This window comes from Lynx rufus, unplaced genomic scaffold (assembly GCF_022079265.1).
Source record: "Lynx rufus isolate CCGP_SWC_20201006 ecotype Redwood Valley unplaced genomic scaffold, mLynRuf1.p SCAF_3, whole genome shotgun sequence".
Taxonomy (NCBI): domain Eukaryota; kingdom Metazoa; phylum Chordata; class Mammalia; order Carnivora; family Felidae; genus Lynx; species Lynx rufus.
The window spans coordinates 174496767-174514487 of NW_025814845.1; the positions used below are offsets into that span (position 1 = coordinate 174496767).

Below are 17721 nucleotides of genomic sequence, written 5' to 3' on the forward strand. Positions count from 1 at the left end.
TACATTTTGGTATGTTGAAAACAAGAGAAATAAACAGAAATAAAACAAATCTACAAGACCCCAATCTCCTCTGTATTGTGGCCCAAAAAACAAGTTTCTTCTGTAAAGTAGCCAAGGAGACACGAGAAGGGTCCTAAGAGAAGGGTCCTAAGCTGTAGGTGATTCAAGTCACCAGGGAATGTTTTCATCAGTTCTGTTATGCAAACACGCACACCCCTGTACTTAAGTCACAGGGTAATGAGACTTTTTAATAAAGGTTTTCCTTTCCAAGTAAATTCAGCCTCCTAGGTGAGGAACAATAGGCATGCAGAACCACCACAGAATCTTTCTCTGCCCATGAGGAAAGGAAAAAAACAAACCAAAACAGCATTCCACTTACTCTCTGCAGGCTTTTCTCCATCTGTCAAATAGAGACAATACTGCCTTACAGTTTTTATGAAGGATTAGCACTAATATGTGTATGTGCCTGTAATTGGCCCCTGGCAGTGGCTCAAGTAAACGACAGCTTATAAAAAATCACTTGTAGTCAGTTACCTACAACCTCAAGATCCTGAAATTTGCAACCATGTGGGCACAGAAGATGAAACTGCCCAGCCCAACACATTTATTTCAGCTTTGTGAGACTATGACCAGAGGACCCATCCAGTAAACCTGTGCCTGGAATTCTAACCTACAGAATCGGTGAGACAATAGATGTCATTTTAACCCTCACCCCCAATCCAGCCTCCTTTATCAGCTTGCTTAGTCCATAAATGCTTATCAGAGATGACTAAAGCACTGTGCTGGTGCGATGTGTTCTGTGAAGGAATAAAACGCCTGAAAGGGTCCTGTGCTGTTCTTCTGGTATCTACGGACGCCCTGGATTCGGCACCACCTTCCAATCCAGCGTGGTCACCCTCTATTTCCTTCTGCGCATCTCTCCAGCCTCACTAGACCACAAGCTCTTCTTTGATCCTTTCCTTCCTACACTTTCCCACAAGCCGCCCCCTCAAGTCTGTAGATCACTTCTGCATATTCTCTGCTTACTGAAATGTTTCTCACCTTCAGATACTAGGGTCTAGAGACCTCCAGGAGATCTTTTCCCATTCTCCCTAATTACCAGCATTATCATCTGCACACAGCATTATCTATGATTTCACTTTAGCACCTGCTCTGCCTTCTACCGCAGTCATCTACAGGCTGGTTTCCCCTACGAAAGTGTAAAACGCCTCAAGAACAGAGCTGTACCTCACTCAGCTTTTTATCTCTCACCTCCCCTCAAATGTTTGCTAAACTCAAGTGAGAAAACTTAACCGGGAACTCAGCATAATTTCCTGCACAGAGCTGTTAATGTTTGACCAGGTTGATCTCCTCGACCTCGAGACAGATATTTAATTAATTAACGTTCCTTCACCCTCAGCCACTAATTAGATTATTCCGTTCAAACCAAGATGGTGCTTCTGGCTCCAACTCCACCGTTTCTCAGGACAGCTAAAACCCTAGCAGCTAATGAAGAGGAGGATGATGAAGAACCCGTATTTGCACCAGCTACACGCATTACACCAGGAGCTTGAGATTTTCAGTTCACTTAACTCTCCAAGCAACCAGCACTTTTGCTAGGCTTTTCCCCAAGGAAAAGAGCCTTGATTACCTGATGTTCTATTGTTACAAATCAGCTATATATTTACTGATATGTAAAATGAGGCCTAGAGCAGAGAATGAAAACAGGCATCAGAGCAGCATGTAATAATATATAATCCCACTCAAATATAAAGATGTGTATCTTTGTATGGTTATTCATCACAAACATTAAAACGGTTATCTCTGGATGGGGGTGGGGATAATTTTCTGCATTCAGTTATAAAATACAGATATTACATGACAAAGATGTTATACTATTAGAAAACCAGTGACTTTCAAGATGCCTCAAACCTCTGTATTTAAAAGTATAGCTCATTTGTAAAATTGTATGTTAAAAAATACAAAGTAAATACAACAGAATTTAATAGCATGTGTCTTTAGGTTTAGGAACTTAAAAACATTAATCCCCCCCCCCCTTTAATCTTTTCCAAGGTTCTTCGGTGAACCTGTATTACATCAGGTAATGGGGGTGTGGTGGGGGTGATTAAATAGTTTGGAAAGGTACTCAGTCCAAATCCATTCCCCCAAGGAAGTTCTCCCAGAATGAATGGGAAACATATTATCCAGCTCTTAAAACCACCACATATGCAGCTATTCTTGGGAGGGTCTCTAGAGAGTAAGTGGCATAAATAGAAGCCCCTAGTCAAATGGGAGGCTGGCATGTGAGCCTGCAGACCTCCAGCACTGGAGGGGCACTGTTTTCCTCCAGTCTAGCTCTGCAGGGCTTATGCTGCTGCAAACTTTTTTTTTTTTTTTTAATCAACATTTAGCACTTGCTAATGGTTTTTTTTTTTTTTTCCTTTAAAGCTTACTTATTTTGAGAGAGAGAAGGGGAGGGTAAGAGAGGGAGAAAGAGAGGGGTTGAACAGGGGAGGGAGAGAGAGGGAGAGAGAGTCACAGAGAGAATGAATTCTAAGCAGCCTCCACACACTGTCAGTGCAGAGCCTGATGTGGGGCTCAATCTCATGAACCTCGAGACGTGAGATCATGACCTGTGTTGAAATCGAGGGTTGGAAACTTAATCAACTGAGTCACCCGGGTCCCCAGCTGCTGCAAACTTAATCACCTGCCCCGAATCTGTAATAGCTATCTGGTAAATGCAGGTTTCCATGCCCCCAAACTATGGTTCTATCATATTAAAAATTAAAACTTAAATTTTAAAAACATATATCGACTCATTTAAAAAACCAAGCCCATTACATACTAAGATAATATGTTTTACTAAAAACAACTACATATACCAAAACAAGTAAGGATAAAACTTCAATATCTGGTGCGACAGAAGACAACTTATCATCTGCTTATTATTCTTATTATCTGCTTTTAATTCAATCTATTGCAATCTATTGCAATGTACTGATTGTAGTATATGAAAAAGAAAACATAGCCTCACCGGTGAAATCAGTGATTATTAATGAAATTCTTTTAATGAATAAAACGAGTTGACATTTGGAAGATCAGTATAATTCAGTGACCCAGTATTTTCCAAAAGATCAATGTGTCATCATAAAATCATGCATGAAATGGAATTTAACAACATAAAAAGCTCATGGATAAAGTTTGATTCCACAATGCAACAAATCTTTTGGTGTAATATAAACAAGGAATATCCACAATTACCTGTAAAAGATATTGAAATACTTCTTCCTTCACAAGCTACCTATCTCTGGGAGGCCATATTTTTAAATGAATTAAAATTTTTTTTAATTTCAAATTTCTTTAAAAAATAATTTTAATGTTTTATTTATTTTTGAGAGAGACAGACAGAGTATGAGAGGGGGAGGGGCAGAGAGAAAGGGAGACAGAATCCAGAGCAGGCTCCAGGCTCTGAGCAAGCTGTCAGCACAGAGCATGATGCAGGGCTTGAACTCAGAAAACGCGAGATCATGACCTGAGCCAAAGTCAGGCGCTTAACTGACTAAGCCACTCAGGAGCCCCTAAAAAAATTTTTTTTGAGAGAGTAACCAGGCAGCAAGCAAGCACAAGTAGGGGAGAGGGTCAAAGGGAGGGAGTGGAGGGTAGGGGTGGGGGGGGGGGGGAGGGGAGAATCCCAAGCAGGCTCCACACTCAGTGCAGAACCGGACGAAGAGCCTGGAATCATGACCTGAGCTGAAATCAAGAGTCAGATGCTCAACCCACTGAGCCAGGCACCCGTTTTAATTTTTAATATGTACCTCCCCATTTTGTCAAAAATACTGTCAAGAGACGTGTAATCAAGAATGGAGATGGAATAAAAATATTTTTTACTTCTTCATCAAGGACATTCTTAGATGAAACTGGTTTCTTTTTTTAAACAAAGCATGTACAATGATGACTAGTGCAGTTTGGTGCCACTGTCTTGACATGTACTAAGGTGCCAGTAATTACGCCCACTGCTACACAGGGAGAAAAACAAACCACTCTCGTGAAAATAGTTTAGACTTCGGGGACTCCTTGAAAGGGTCTTGGAGACCAACATGGGGTTGGCAGAAAAATACTTTGAGAACTGCTATACAAGAAAAGGCACCTCTTTCTTTAAGGATTTACAAGTGTGTGAAAAGGAAGAAGGGAAGAAAGAAACAGGGAGACGGAATCAAACTTTAACTGAGAAATGCTCTCTTTTTAATGAGTGAGGAGAGTACACGGCCTTAAAAGAATTAAGTCTATGTTAGCTGTTCCTTCTGGAATGTCCCACTAAATTAACTCCTTTATTCTTTCATTTCTCTGCAGATATAATGAATAATTTGAGTTTACAAAACATGAAAGTTGGGGCAGTTATTTGCATTATAAAAGAATCCTGTGATTTCCAAGGAGATTTGACTTCCTGAGTTCTTAAGGCCTTTGTTTATAGCTAATCAATGATTAAACAAGAAACAAAGCATAATGTTAACAGCCATTGCTAATCAAAGATAGGCTACTCATTAAATTGTATCATAAATAAATTGGATCAGATTTGCTGATCTACACAGTGCTGCAATAACTCACCTCCAACATAAAACAAGATATATATGGAAACCATTCTTATCACATCCATTACCTAATATTACTTTAATATTGTTAAACTTAGTTATTAAAATTTACACACATTAAGCAAAAACTAGGAATGTGTGCAGGTTTGAGATGACAGAGGCAGAGACGGGCTGTAAACACTGGTGTGGTGTTATGAATTTGGTTTTTTTATTTATTTATTTATTTATTTTTTTATTTTAAAAAAAAAAAATTTTTTTTTTTCAACGTTTATTTATTTTTGGGACAGAGAGAGACAGAGCATGAACGGGGGAGGGGCAGAGAGAGAGGCAGACACAGAATCGGAAACAGGCTCCAGGCTCCGAGCCATCAGCCCAGAGCCTGACGCGGGGCTCGAACTCACGGACCGCGAGATCGTGACCTGGCTGAAGTCGGACGCTTAACCGACTGCGCCACCCAGGCGCCCCGAATTTGGTTTTTTTTTAACGCAAACAGTATTTTTGCTTTGTCAGAGTGGGACATAAGTGGAAATAAGCATTAATTAGGATATCTTGGTTTCTAAGAGTATTTGTTGTCCTCACTGACTGCAGTTTTGTTTCATGTTTTTATTTTTCAGAATGTCCAGGGGCCTAAGCACCTGGTGCCCTCACACATATCCTGAGTGCCAAATCCATGTGCTGCCTGATTCTTGACAATGGGCCTTTCTCTGTGATGTGAGAATCGGGCCCACAAATACCTGGCGTTACTGGGGGTGAGAGGCTCAGCGGGTCAATCATTATAAAGTCTCAATACCCAGAATGGAAATCATTGGCATGTTTCTGTGAACATCACTTCTGGTAGCTTCAAACTGTTCAAGCTGTCAAACAACAAGGACAGAATCCCTAGACACTCCCACTGTGGAGTTGCTTTGTAGGGAACGGGGGGCACATGATCCAAGTAAGCACAATCCTGCAAGCTCACCTTCCATACTTTGATGTCCTGGTCTCCTTTCCACCGGGAAGCCAGCTGCCTCCTGTCTCCTCCTGGTGTCCATCTCCTGGCCCCTCTCCTATATCGCTTCCCAATGGCTCTGACTGCCCAAAGACTCCCCATTACTGCTCTTGTCCACAACTTCCGCATCACATCCGGGCTCCCCCTCCCATCAAAACCCTTATCAGCAAGGACAGAGGTAAGAAAAACGGGTGAAAGAATAATCTGTGGTCTCACCACCACCAATTTCTTTTCCCAAAACTTAGTGAAAGTGGGGTGGAGGTCTGGGGAGGAGGGAAGCTTCCTTCCTAGGAGCACCACCTCCCCAGCAGGGTATTTCCTAGTGGCATTTCAAGGCATATTTTTTTTTTTTAAATTTAAAAAAAAATTTTTTTTTTCAACGTTTATTTATTTTTGGGACAGAGAGAGACAGAGCATGAACGGGCGAGGGGCAGAGAGAGAGGGAGACACAGAATCGGAAACAGGCTCCAGGCTCTGAGCCATCAGCCCAGAGCCCGACGCGGGGCTCGAACTCACAGACCGCAAGATCGTGACCTGAGCTGAAGTCGGACGCTTAACCGACTGCGCCACCCAGGCGCCCCGGCATTTCGAGGCATATTAAGAAAAGAATTCAGGCAAGGGCCCTCCTCACCACCACTGAATTTCTTCCTCTATGTTAAGACATTTTATGGTGTCCTTCCATTCCTGTCTCCCCAGTGCAGCTTCCAACAGCTTAAGGAAGGAGAGTGTCTTCCTTAAAACATGAGGCTGCCATGCTCAACAATCTCCATTCTCTCCCCACCAATTATTTAGAAAAAATTTCTCGCCAGGGGGCGCCTGGGTGGCTCAGTTGGTTAACCCGGTGACTTCAGCTCAGGTCATAATCTTGCAGTCTGTGGGTTCGAGGCCCGCGTTGGGCTCTTTGCTAGCAGCTCAGAGCCTGGAGCCTGCTTCTGATTCTATGTCTCCCTCTCTCCCTGCCCCTCCCCTGCTTGCTCTCTGTCCCTCTCTCTCTCAAATGATAAACATTTTTTACATGAAAGAAAAAATTTCTCGCCAGGCACTGAAGACCTTCACCACCACCTCCACACCTTCAACATGAAAAGCCCTTAAAAATAATGCTTTTGGTACACAGTCCTGGATGGAAAACTGGTCACAAGTAAGTAAGAAATGAGGACGCTGGGATTATATGCTGTAACCAAACAAAACCAGAAAACCTGACACACCATTTTTTATACATATATGCATAAAATGTATGTAGAAACGTATACAACATAACGTTAACAGTGGTTATTCCTGGATGGTAGGGAAACATGTATTTTTAACCTTTTACATTTCATTTATGGTTTCCTTCTCTAACAATAAAATGAATCAGGCATGGTCATTTTACAAAATGAAACTTAACTATTATTTTATAAAGAGAAGAATTAAGAAAAAAAATATATTGGGGCTTATTTCTCAAATGCAGAAGAGCCCAGACTGTGATCATGTGGTTAACATACCTGTCTCCAACTCAAATCTTTTATCTCCCTAAATAACAGACCCAATATCCAGTTAAACAACTCCTCCTGTTTCTGTGTTATTTTTATTTTCAAACAATTGCAGGACTAGGTCTCTCAAACCCTTCCTTTATGTCAGGAGCAGGCAAGGTTTTCAATCTCCTTGAAAAGTAATATTGAAGGGGTGCTGGGTGGCTCAATTGGTCAAGCGTCTGATTCTCAATTCTGACCCAGGTTATGATTTCACAGTTCGTGAGTCTGAGCCCCACATCAGGCTCCATGCCGATGGTGCAGAGCCTGCTTATGATTCTCTCTGCCCCTTCAGCACTCACTGTCTCTCAAAATAAACTCAAAAAAGAAAAAGTAATAGTGAAAAATTTTCTGCAGATTGCTCATCAATCAGCCTTTTGGGACTTTACAAACAGGGATCACCTAGAGATCATGGAGTCTGCTTAACTAAATTGGTGAGTATTTATGCTGTTTTCATACTATCATGATTCCAAGAGCAGTGTACAGATGAAGTCTAAGGATCTGAAACTATCAATGTAAAACAGAGCTGTAGTATTGCCTCTTGCCATTCATGCTCATTTCCATTTCCATCTGAATGATGGGAAACACTTAAGTAAACTGCCTGCATATCCTCCAGTATAAATCAAAGAAGTCAAATACCCTCCTCTTTGCTGGTGATGCCATTATTCATTGAATTGAAATACTTAAACTGTTGAAAGGAGTCACTCTTATTCTGAAATAACTCAGAATGAAGTACACCAAAACTAAATAAAAACCCTACGGTTCAATTTGGTCAACTACGTCAGAAAACATTTTACAGTTAATGCATCCTGATCATCAAAATCTGATGCTTTATAGAATTATACAGAAGCCTGACTTTCACTGAGCAGTGACCTGCCCTGAAATTGAAATCTCCTTAGATGCAGGCATCTGGGGTCTCTAATAAGATCATATTTAGGAGCACCTGGGTGGCTTAGTTAGTTGAGCATCTGACTCTTGATTTTGGCTCAGGTCATGATCCCAGGGTCTTGGGATCAGACCCTGTGTTGGACACTGAGCTGAGTGTGAAGCCTGCTTAAGATTCATATTCTCTTTCTCTCTCCCCGCCCCCCACCTCCCTCACTCTAAATTTAAGAGATTAAAAAAAAAAAAAATCATCTTTAAAGGCTTAAATGAGTTTAAAGCACCCCTAAGGAATACCTTAAAAACAACTCAAGCCAAAGCTCCTGGTGGGCTATAAGTTAGGAGTGTGACACAGTGAGGCCTAAAATGAGCTGTGAGACTCCGGGCCAATTACTCGACTTCCTTAGGTGGAAAAGAGGTATTTTGGCCACACTGTTCTGAAGGATTAGAATAGTAGGTCAGTAAATGGCTGCTTGCTTTCTTCCCTATCCATTTAATAAGAGGCTGCAGATCATTCCGTCAACAACCTGAATTCCAGCAGCAGGCTGCGCTCACCTGGGACACCAGGCCTTCCGCCAGGGTCTCCCACCACTCCTCCTGCTCTAATTCTAGCGAGGGATCTGTGTCACTATGAACTAGTACCCTACAGCAACGGCAACACAGAGGCTGTGGCAAAGGATTGTGAGAGCCCAGATATTATTCTTGGCCCTACAGGCCATTTAATCTCCCTGGGCATCAGAATTTTACCTTAAAGGTAAAAGGGGAAGTTGAAGGATTCTGAAATTCAAAAACTGGATAGAGATACTATACACCAAAATGTTAATGGTAGTTATCTCCAGTGGACCTGGATGACTTTTATTTTCTTCTTTATATTTTCCTGGACTGCTGGAATTTCTTTTCCTCTGAGAAGCAGAGGAAACCAAAACTTTCCTCTTATCAGAGTAAACTGGAACTATTTGTTTGTTTTTATGAAATATAAAACACAAAAATCTAAGGAAGCTTTTTTTTTTTTTAATTAATTTATTTTGAGAGATGCAGAGACAGAGTAGGGGAGGGGCACAGACAGGGAGAGAATCTCAAGCAGGCTCCTCGGTGTCAGGGTGGAGTCCAATGCAGTGATTGAACCCATAAAACCGTGAGATCACGATCTGACCCCGAAACCAAGAGTCAGACGCTTAACAGACTGAGACACCCAATGCCCCTACGGAAGTTGCTTTTCATAGCAAAACAGTCTTGCCCTTATCCCCACAGAACACCTGCAACTTTGTCTTTGCCTTCCCTCTCTCTGAACGGCTTGATTAGGTCTTCCTCAGGCCTAGTCACTGGCTTTCTAAATGACCCCACTTGTGGAGAGCAGTGTGGGATACATAGCACCTTGTACTTGGAGGCACCTGCATATTTTCAGAGCAGAGCTGGGAACTGGACAGCACTTTCTTTTTTTTAAAAACAATTTTATTTTTTAACGTTTTATTTATTTTTGAGACAGAGAGACAGAGCATGAACGCGGCAGGGGCAGAGAGAGAGGGAGACACAGAATCGGAAGCAGGCTCCAGGCTCTGTGAGCCATCAGCCCAGAGCCCGACGCGGGGCTCGAACTCACGGACCGCGAGATCGTGACCTGAGCCGAAGTCGGACGCCCAACTGACTGAGCCACCCAGCGCCCCTGTACAGCACTTTCAAACAGCACATGCTGTGTATGCTGCCTTGGAAAATGCAGGTACCCTGGCTCAGTTCCATGGGCACATGGAGCTTCAGATCAAGCCCCGGATGGCCCCATCCCACAGAGGCGAAAATTAACAGATTTTAGGCTTGTGGAGTGTTGTCCCCAGAAGCAGAAGGGCACTTGCTAGGCATTTTAGAAGTTTTCTGAACTTTCCTAGGATCTTTTCAGACATGAAACAGAAAATTCACTTCCACACAGCCAGGGTCAGTATTGGATAAATGGGAAATTCCAGTGGTATGGCAGAAATCAAGGAAGTGGTCTGATTATTCACCAAGGGATTATGTGCTTACCAGGTATTTAACAAGAGTATCAGTTCAATAGAGCACTTTTCTTTTTTTTTGGTGGGGAGGGGGGGTGTGGAGGAGAGGGAAACAGAGGAGTGAGCGGTAGAATTTAACTTTACAATTCCTTGCTCTGCTGGGGATTCTCAAATCTGTGCATCCGAATCACCCAAAGAGTTTTTAAAAATGCAGAGCATAAGTCCTAGACCAGACCCAGAATCAGAATCAGAATCCCTGGGGCTGGACTATGGGAATCTGAATTATTGCAAAGTTCTAGAGCCTTTTGAAACTTACTCCCTAAAATTAAAGTTGAATGGGTAAAATCTGAGCAAATGCTCTGTACGTATTGACTGCCTCCACCTTTAAAGCCACTATGATAATACGGTATGCCACAAGCAGTGCAAACAGACCAAGAGCATGGAGTCAACTATATTCCCTATGTATTGTGACAAAACTTATCAAAATAGAATTTAAATATGTGCATTTTATTGTTTCCCTGTCATGCCTCAATAACACATTAATTTTTTAAAGTTCCAAATGAAAAAGCACAAAATAAAAAATCTGTAGCATCTTGATTTTACATGTATTCCTAGGTGCTAGATGCAGAGTATACAAATGCAGAAAAACTACAGTCTCAACTATGAGGAACAGAAGGCACAACATAGATGTTCTTACACGCACATATTAAACAGTCACGGAGTAGTCACTCTTGTGAATGGGGCCCTCTCATGTTAATTAATCCTCACAACCCTATGGGTAGGTATAACTATTACTGCCATTTTAGAGATGACACAACAGAGAGAGGTTAAGTAACTACACCAAAGGTACAAAACTAAAAAGTAACAGGTCAGAATTTAAATCCAGGCTCTATCACTTGATGTGCTAGCCTGTTCGAGCTGCCATAACACAATACCACAGACTGGGTGGTATGGCTTTTCTCACAGTTCTAGAGACTACGAATTCTAAGACTAAGGTGGGGACACGTTTGGCTTCTCCTGAGGCCTCTGTAACTTGGCTTGCAGATGGCCTCTTTCTTACTATGCCCTCACCGGCCTTTCCTCTGTGTGAACACATCCCCAGCGTCTCTTTTTCTTCAAGGAACCCAGTCATATCGAATTAGGGCCCACCCTAATGGCCGCATTTAATCATGTCTTTATTTATTTTTTTTTTATTTATTTATTTATTTTTTTAATTTTTTTTTTTTCAACGTTTATTTATTTTTGGGACAGAGAGAGACAGAGCATGAACGGGGGAGGGGCAGAGAGAGAGGGAGACACAGAATCGGAAACAGGCTCCAGGCTCTGAGCCATCAGCCCAGAGCCCGACGCGGGGCTCGAACTCACGGACCGCAAGATCGTGACCTGAGCTGAAGTCGGACGCTTAACCGACTGCGCCACCCAGGCGCCCCTAATCATGTCTTTAAAGACTTTATCTCCAAGTACACTTGCATCTAGAGCCACTGAGGGTTGGAGTTTCAACATAGGAATTTTGGCAGAACGCAATTCAACCCATAATGCCTGATGACGGTGTAACCTCAAAATTACTGGATCTCCCTAAGGCCTGTTTCTTCAAGTGTCCAATAGTGCTAATGAGAATCCAAGGAGATAATTCATGTGAAATGCTTAGCAGTGTCTGGCACATCATTTTACAGATGAGAACAAAACTCAAGAGACGGTGATTTGCCCTGTTTTCGGCTCTAAAGTGGAGTTCTTACCCTATAGAACCCTACTTTCCTGTACAAGCAAATGCATAATCCAGCAGAATTTTATATAATTTATAAAATTTTTGTATCTCTTACTTCTTGCTTTCTCACAGTACTTTTCTTACTTTATTATAAACAAGGGAATAAGTTAAAACTTCATTAGGGAATTATTTCGTTAGTAAAGTATACTACACTTTCCTGGAACCATATAGGACTTTCATTCATCGTCTCTCCTAATTTACAAAGACAGTTAGCTATAGTCACAGTGATGATACCTCAGAAGATCAATATTTACTTTTAACTATTAAGAAAGAAAAGCAACTCAATGCTTTTTTTAAAAAAATTAAGATTGAACTTTATGTTTGCCTGGTACTCTACATATTATATCCATTTAATCCTCAACACAATCTTAGGATCTTGTTTTATTGAGCTCTCCTAACAAGCACGTGAGGAAGGTATTATTCCCATTTTATAGCTGAGGGAACAGGAGGAGCACAGCAAGGTTCAATGTTTTTCTTTAAGGTCACAGAGCTTCACAATGATAGGCAGAACCAGAACTCTTACTGACATCTTTGAGTCTAAGACCAAGGTTCTCTATTTCAGGCCACTATCTGCCTTGGCAAGTGCAGTAGCTAGTTTTCTCATTTCCCATGCTCTACACAAACAGAGCAGGTGCTCAGCAAATAAGGCAGTCTGATTTGGGGCAATCTAGACTAAGCTGTAAAAAATCTTTGACGTCCTTTATATGGGCCAAGTTTCCTGACAACTTTGACCACCACCAATCCCTTGGACTAATAGCTCTTTTAAGGAACCAACCAGTCTCCTTCTTCCCCAATATTTAGCACACTGAGTGCTCATTAAAGTTCAACAGGTATCTGAGAAATCAGAGTTCAAGCAAACTGTTGTGTAATTGAATCTTGCACATTCTTCCTTTAGTGATGACAAAGGGCACTTTTCAGCCACAACTATATAAAAACATCAACAAAAAGAAACATTAAAAACCTCTCGGTTGGGGCACGTGGATGACTCGGTTAAGCGTCTGACTCTTGATTTCAGCTCAGGTCATGATCTCATGCTTCATGAGCTTGAGCCCCAGGTCGAGCTCCACGCTGACAGTGCAAAACCTTCTTGGGATTCTCTCTTGCGCCCGCCCTCTCCCTCTCCCTCTCCCTCTCTCTCGCAAAATAAACAAAAAACCTCTCTCACAGTCTATAACAGAGAAGCCTCCAGGGTTTTTCCAGGCCCGCAATTCAAAGATTCCACTGCAGTCTACTCCTAACAGTGGGTGAACTGACCACCACACCTTGAACACCAATTACAGGCACAGTGCAATTGGAATCACCAGTGAAGAACCACACCATGGTGTTTTTAGTCTACAGCATGCTCTCAGGGAAAACAATTTGGCATATGTGACAGGGAAGTTCACGATTCCCAGAGGGAATTGCAATGGATGATAAGGTCAATCTGAGTCAGAGTGGAATTGCTGTTCATCAAGGCCCCTATGCTGTAAAAGGGAGCTATATTAAGAGGTATCATGACAACTTTTATTTTCTCAAGAATATACTGGTGTGTGGATTTTTTTTTTTTTAGCTTCAAGTTTGTTTTGCCATGGCAGCCCAGGCAAGTTTTGCCTGTGCCATGGAAACTATCTGACCACTTCTGAGCTGTTCTGGATACAGGGAAGGGAGGTGGGCAGAGCTGGCCAGAGTGGTGTCCTAAACTCTGCTTCAAACTCTCTTTCAACTTCAGAGACTTGTGGATGTCCACTTTTTCACCTCTGTTGCTTCTGTGTACCCTGTCGTGAACTATCACCTCCCTGGCTACCAATTTCACAGAGCTTTTATAAGCAGATTAAAAAAAAAACTGAGGTCCCAGAACAAAAGCATTCAATGAAGGATTGAAAGGATAAGTATTGCCAGCATTACATTTGCTGTCTGAATTCATCTTTTCAAAGCACTCTTAGATCTGAGGCAGCAAATTTACTAGAAAACTAAAGAGATATTCCAGGTTTCCTCTTCTAAATCAAGGTATCTCACAAATACTTTTTCCTGACATCTAAAGAGAGAAGAAATCTCAGAGGGAAATGAAGATGCATACAAATAGAAAACTCTATAAATGGCCAAACTAAAATACTAATCTATCCACTTATAACTGCAATTAACATTTATTAAATACATGCAATATACAAAAGGTACTGAACTAAATGCTGTAAGGACACAGAATCATTTAAGAAATGTCTGCTCATCTTCCTGTAGTGCATCTGTACCATAAGATGAAACTTGTTTAGAAAAGGTTTCAGGTTTCCCTAGGACATGGAAGAACAAAACTTTTTCTCTATTATGACTTCTGGCCTCACAGAAAAATTTTAGAACACACTAGGGGGAGAAAACTCTTACCTGTTAGTTTCCACTGACAAGCGGCAGCATTCTCAAGAGTTACATGGCTACAGAATGACTATAACTTCCATAATAACCTAATTAAATCTGACACACACATGACATGGGGGGAGAAGGAAACTCACGTGCCCTTCAATTTCAGTAAGAAAATTTGAAAGGTACCGACAAGGAAAGCAGGAGGAAGATCAAGATCATGTGGTTTGGAAAGAAGATCAAGAACGATAGGGCAAAAATATTCCAAATAACAGCAAGTCACTTGGGATTGCTTGAATGCCCTGCCATATTAAATCACATATGGCTACAAAATGAAAGGAAAAGTTAAGGCCTATCTCACGCCTCACTTATGCTACTGATTGAGTTTGAGAAAGAAAATTAAGACAATCTTTTCAAGTTACTCAATCAAAGGCAAAACTGTAGGCTGGCCATTTAAGGGAATAAGCTCATTAGGTGGGGTAAAACACTTGTTTAGCAATTAGTGTCTTTACCCAATTAATTTACAACAGGAAGCCCTAAATTTCCTTAAATTTATCAGTATTGGTTTGCTAGAACTGATTGTTCCAATATATAAATTCTTTGTGTTTACTTTTCCCTCTGGATTTATGGGCTCAACTGTTCTCAAAACAGAACTTTTTAATATCTGCTTCTTTCACTTTTAATATTCTACTTTCCCAAGCCACAGAACTGATGTTCTTCAACAAATGAAGTAAAATGCCGAGAACCAACTCTCATATCCAGGGATGGGGGAATAAAGAAGGGTTTATACCCTCAGGCAAACAGAAACACCCTTACAATAAGGTCGAGATGACATTAAGGAAATATACAGCACATCAAATGAAATTTTGTAGTAGTTACAGTTCTAATCCAGCTGAACCACCTTTTAGGGCAGCCAATCATGAACAAGATTGCTGTATTTGGAATTAAGACAGCAAGAATAGACAGCCTCTCCACAGAATTAGAAAATGACACTCAGCCAGCTCTATGTCCTGTGGTGTAATTTCACATGCAGCACACCAACAATTCTTGGTTATTCTTTTTTTTTTTTTTTTAATGAAAAGTAGATTGACTTACATGGCTCTCTGGCAATGAACTGAGGTACAGTGTTGGGCAGAGGAGTACTGGGGTTTGGAGTCCCTACTAGTTTGTTCTTGGCCATCTTCGTGTTTGCCTTAGCAAACTCTAGTCGTAGTGTTTGCGGAATTTCAGGATCGAAGCGGATGCCCTTTGGAAATAAAGAACAAATGGAAGATGTTTTCATTTCCTTAGAGTCAAACCGGAATGGTGACAAAATAAACACACCAGTAAACCCTGGCCTATCAGGGAAAAAAGGTCAGCAAGAACTCTCATTCTCACTACTTACACATAATATGTGAAAATCTGTAATACAACATGTCTAGAAAGTCAGGGGAGATTTTGTTTACTTAATTCAAAAATTTAGTTACATGTTTTTTCAACTATTTCTTCTTGAACAAAAACCTTCAGGATCAAGTTTTTGGTTTTTTTTTTCTTCTTCTTAAAGTTTGTTTATTTTTGAGAGAGAGAGAGAGAGAGAGAGAGAGAGAGAGAACACGAACACAAGCGGGGGAGAACCAGAGAGAGGGAGACAGAGGATCCAAAGCAGGGTCTGCACTGCCAGCACAGAGCTCAACGCGAGGCTCGAACTCACGAACCATGAGATCATGACCTGAGCTGAAGTCAGATGCTTAATTGAGCCACCCAGGCGCCCCAGGTTCGAGTTCTAAATATGGACCAGCAAATTCCTAGTAGAGTTAAAAACCTCAGGGGCGCCTGGGTGGCGCAGTCGGTTGGGCGTCCGACTTCAGCCAGGTCACGATCTCACGGTCCGGGAGTTCGAGCCCCGCGTCGGGCTCTGGGCTGACAGCTCAGAGCCTGGAGCCTGTTTCGGATTCTGTGTCTCCCTCTCTCTCTGCCCCTCCCCCGTTCATGCTCTGTCTCTCTCTGTCCCAAAAATAAATAAACGTTGAAAAAAAAAATTTAAAAAAAAAAATAAATAAAAACCTCAATTGATGGCTACCAATAAGAATAATTAACATAAAACTCTGTACAATACTGGAAATCATGGAGACCCAGGCCCTGACAAGTGTTCTGATACTGATGTAAAACAGTATTATCCTTCAATGCCTTAGTTTAATCACCTATAAAGAAAATTCCCCTCCCTTTCTAACTAGAGGGCTTTCATAATGGTGATACATGTAGTACTGAATTATTAAAACAGAAACTGAGATTAAAGATTTCAATGTAACTAGTATCATTTAATTCCAGTTAGCTAATAAATTTATATAAAGCCTTACTGTCTTGAGGTGGTAACGTCCCAGTTTTGATTATAGCTGGCTTACTAGCTACATGGCTAGAGACAACAGATTATATGGGCCAAAGAGAGGGTAGTAATTTCAATTACCCTTGACCCTATTATTACAGTTAACCTAAAACAAAACATTCAATAAATCACAAACATTATAAAACACAAGATTTAGGGCAAGATAAATCTCTTTTGAAACCCTCCTACCATTCAAGAATGCCTCTGTTACTAATCATAACAAATATTCTCCTATCTATTTTCCAGTGCTATGCATTCTGGATCCCAACAACAGTAACAAAAAGATATCCCAGTATAGTATATAAATGTGCATCCAAAACAGGCTCAGGTCCCACATCTGTCTGCATGGTATGCCCTGGAAAGGGGGTGGATTTCTGAAAATGAGTATCCTAAGAACACAGGTTTTCCATTTAGTGTACATGTGAGCTTGTGGGTCCCAAAGGCCCCTTTTTACATAATTAGCTTGAAAAAAGAGCAACTTCCACAAGAAATTAGTAAGAATCTTTGACTGTAGACCAGGATGAACAACTCTGAGCTTTACAGGTTCAGCTCCAAAGATGAGACAAAGAGCCTGTGACTGGACAGTTAACTGCAGTAAGAGAAATAAGGGGGGAGGAAGAAAGAGAGCTCCTCAGGGAGATACAACAAAAGCCACAGAGCCCTGACCTACAGACATCCTGGAGTGGGTGGAATTTCTTTGTGAGCCTGATTTGTCCATTCTCTGAGAAGAAACCAACTGAAGGTACCAACAGGGGTGGGCGGGAAGAGAAGGAATCCACTCTGTACAGCCCTAACCAACAACAAAAAGCAAAAAGGGGGGTGCCAGTTGTAAGAAAGGTAAAAAGAAATTCTTTCCCTGTTCTGTTTTTATTTCATTTTAACTTAGGAAACCTCAATATTATCTTGCCAAACACATAAATGAGGAAAAAGAGTAAGGCCACATTCTGAAGCAGAGTTTGCTTTCATCCGCTTCCACGTAAGAGCATTTCACTCTATCAAAGCTAGTATCACAACAGAATAAATATTTCCAAATATGGACCCAAAGAGCTGTGGTCTTTGCTGAGAGACAAGTGCAGTCCCTGGCTAATGGTATGCTGTGCCTATTTACACAACACCCCATCAGCTACACATAGTAGCAATCTGCCAATCTGCCATCAATTTCAGGGTGTCCTCCCTGGCACTCCACTCCACCAACCTTCCCGTGAAGAAGGATTTTTTTTTTTTAAGCCAATTTTTATTGTACTTGATGCTTCCCGAAGAAGGAACTTTCCTAAACCTGAGCACTGTGGTCCAGGCCATTGTAGCACGAGAAGAGCATCCTGACCTCTCAGCGGTCCT

General features: G+C 41.4%; 1 protein-coding gene across 4 annotated transcripts in view; it reads right to left on the reverse strand.

The window, feature by feature from the left end:
* Positions 1–17721, reverse strand: part of RBPMS (RNA binding protein, mRNA processing factor) — a 178464-nt gene that overhangs the window by 51944 nt on the left and 108799 nt on the right. For all 4 annotated transcript variants that reach the window (XR_006964313.1, XM_047091265.1, XM_047091263.1 and 1 more), the window contains exon 5: positions 15117–15267. Coding sequence is in view for 3 of the 4 variants with exons in the window: in XM_047091265.1 (XP_046947221.1) it covers positions 15117–15267 (151 nt within the window). In the remaining variant the exon portion in view is untranslated. The remainder of the gene's footprint in view (positions 1–15116; positions 15268–17721) is intronic.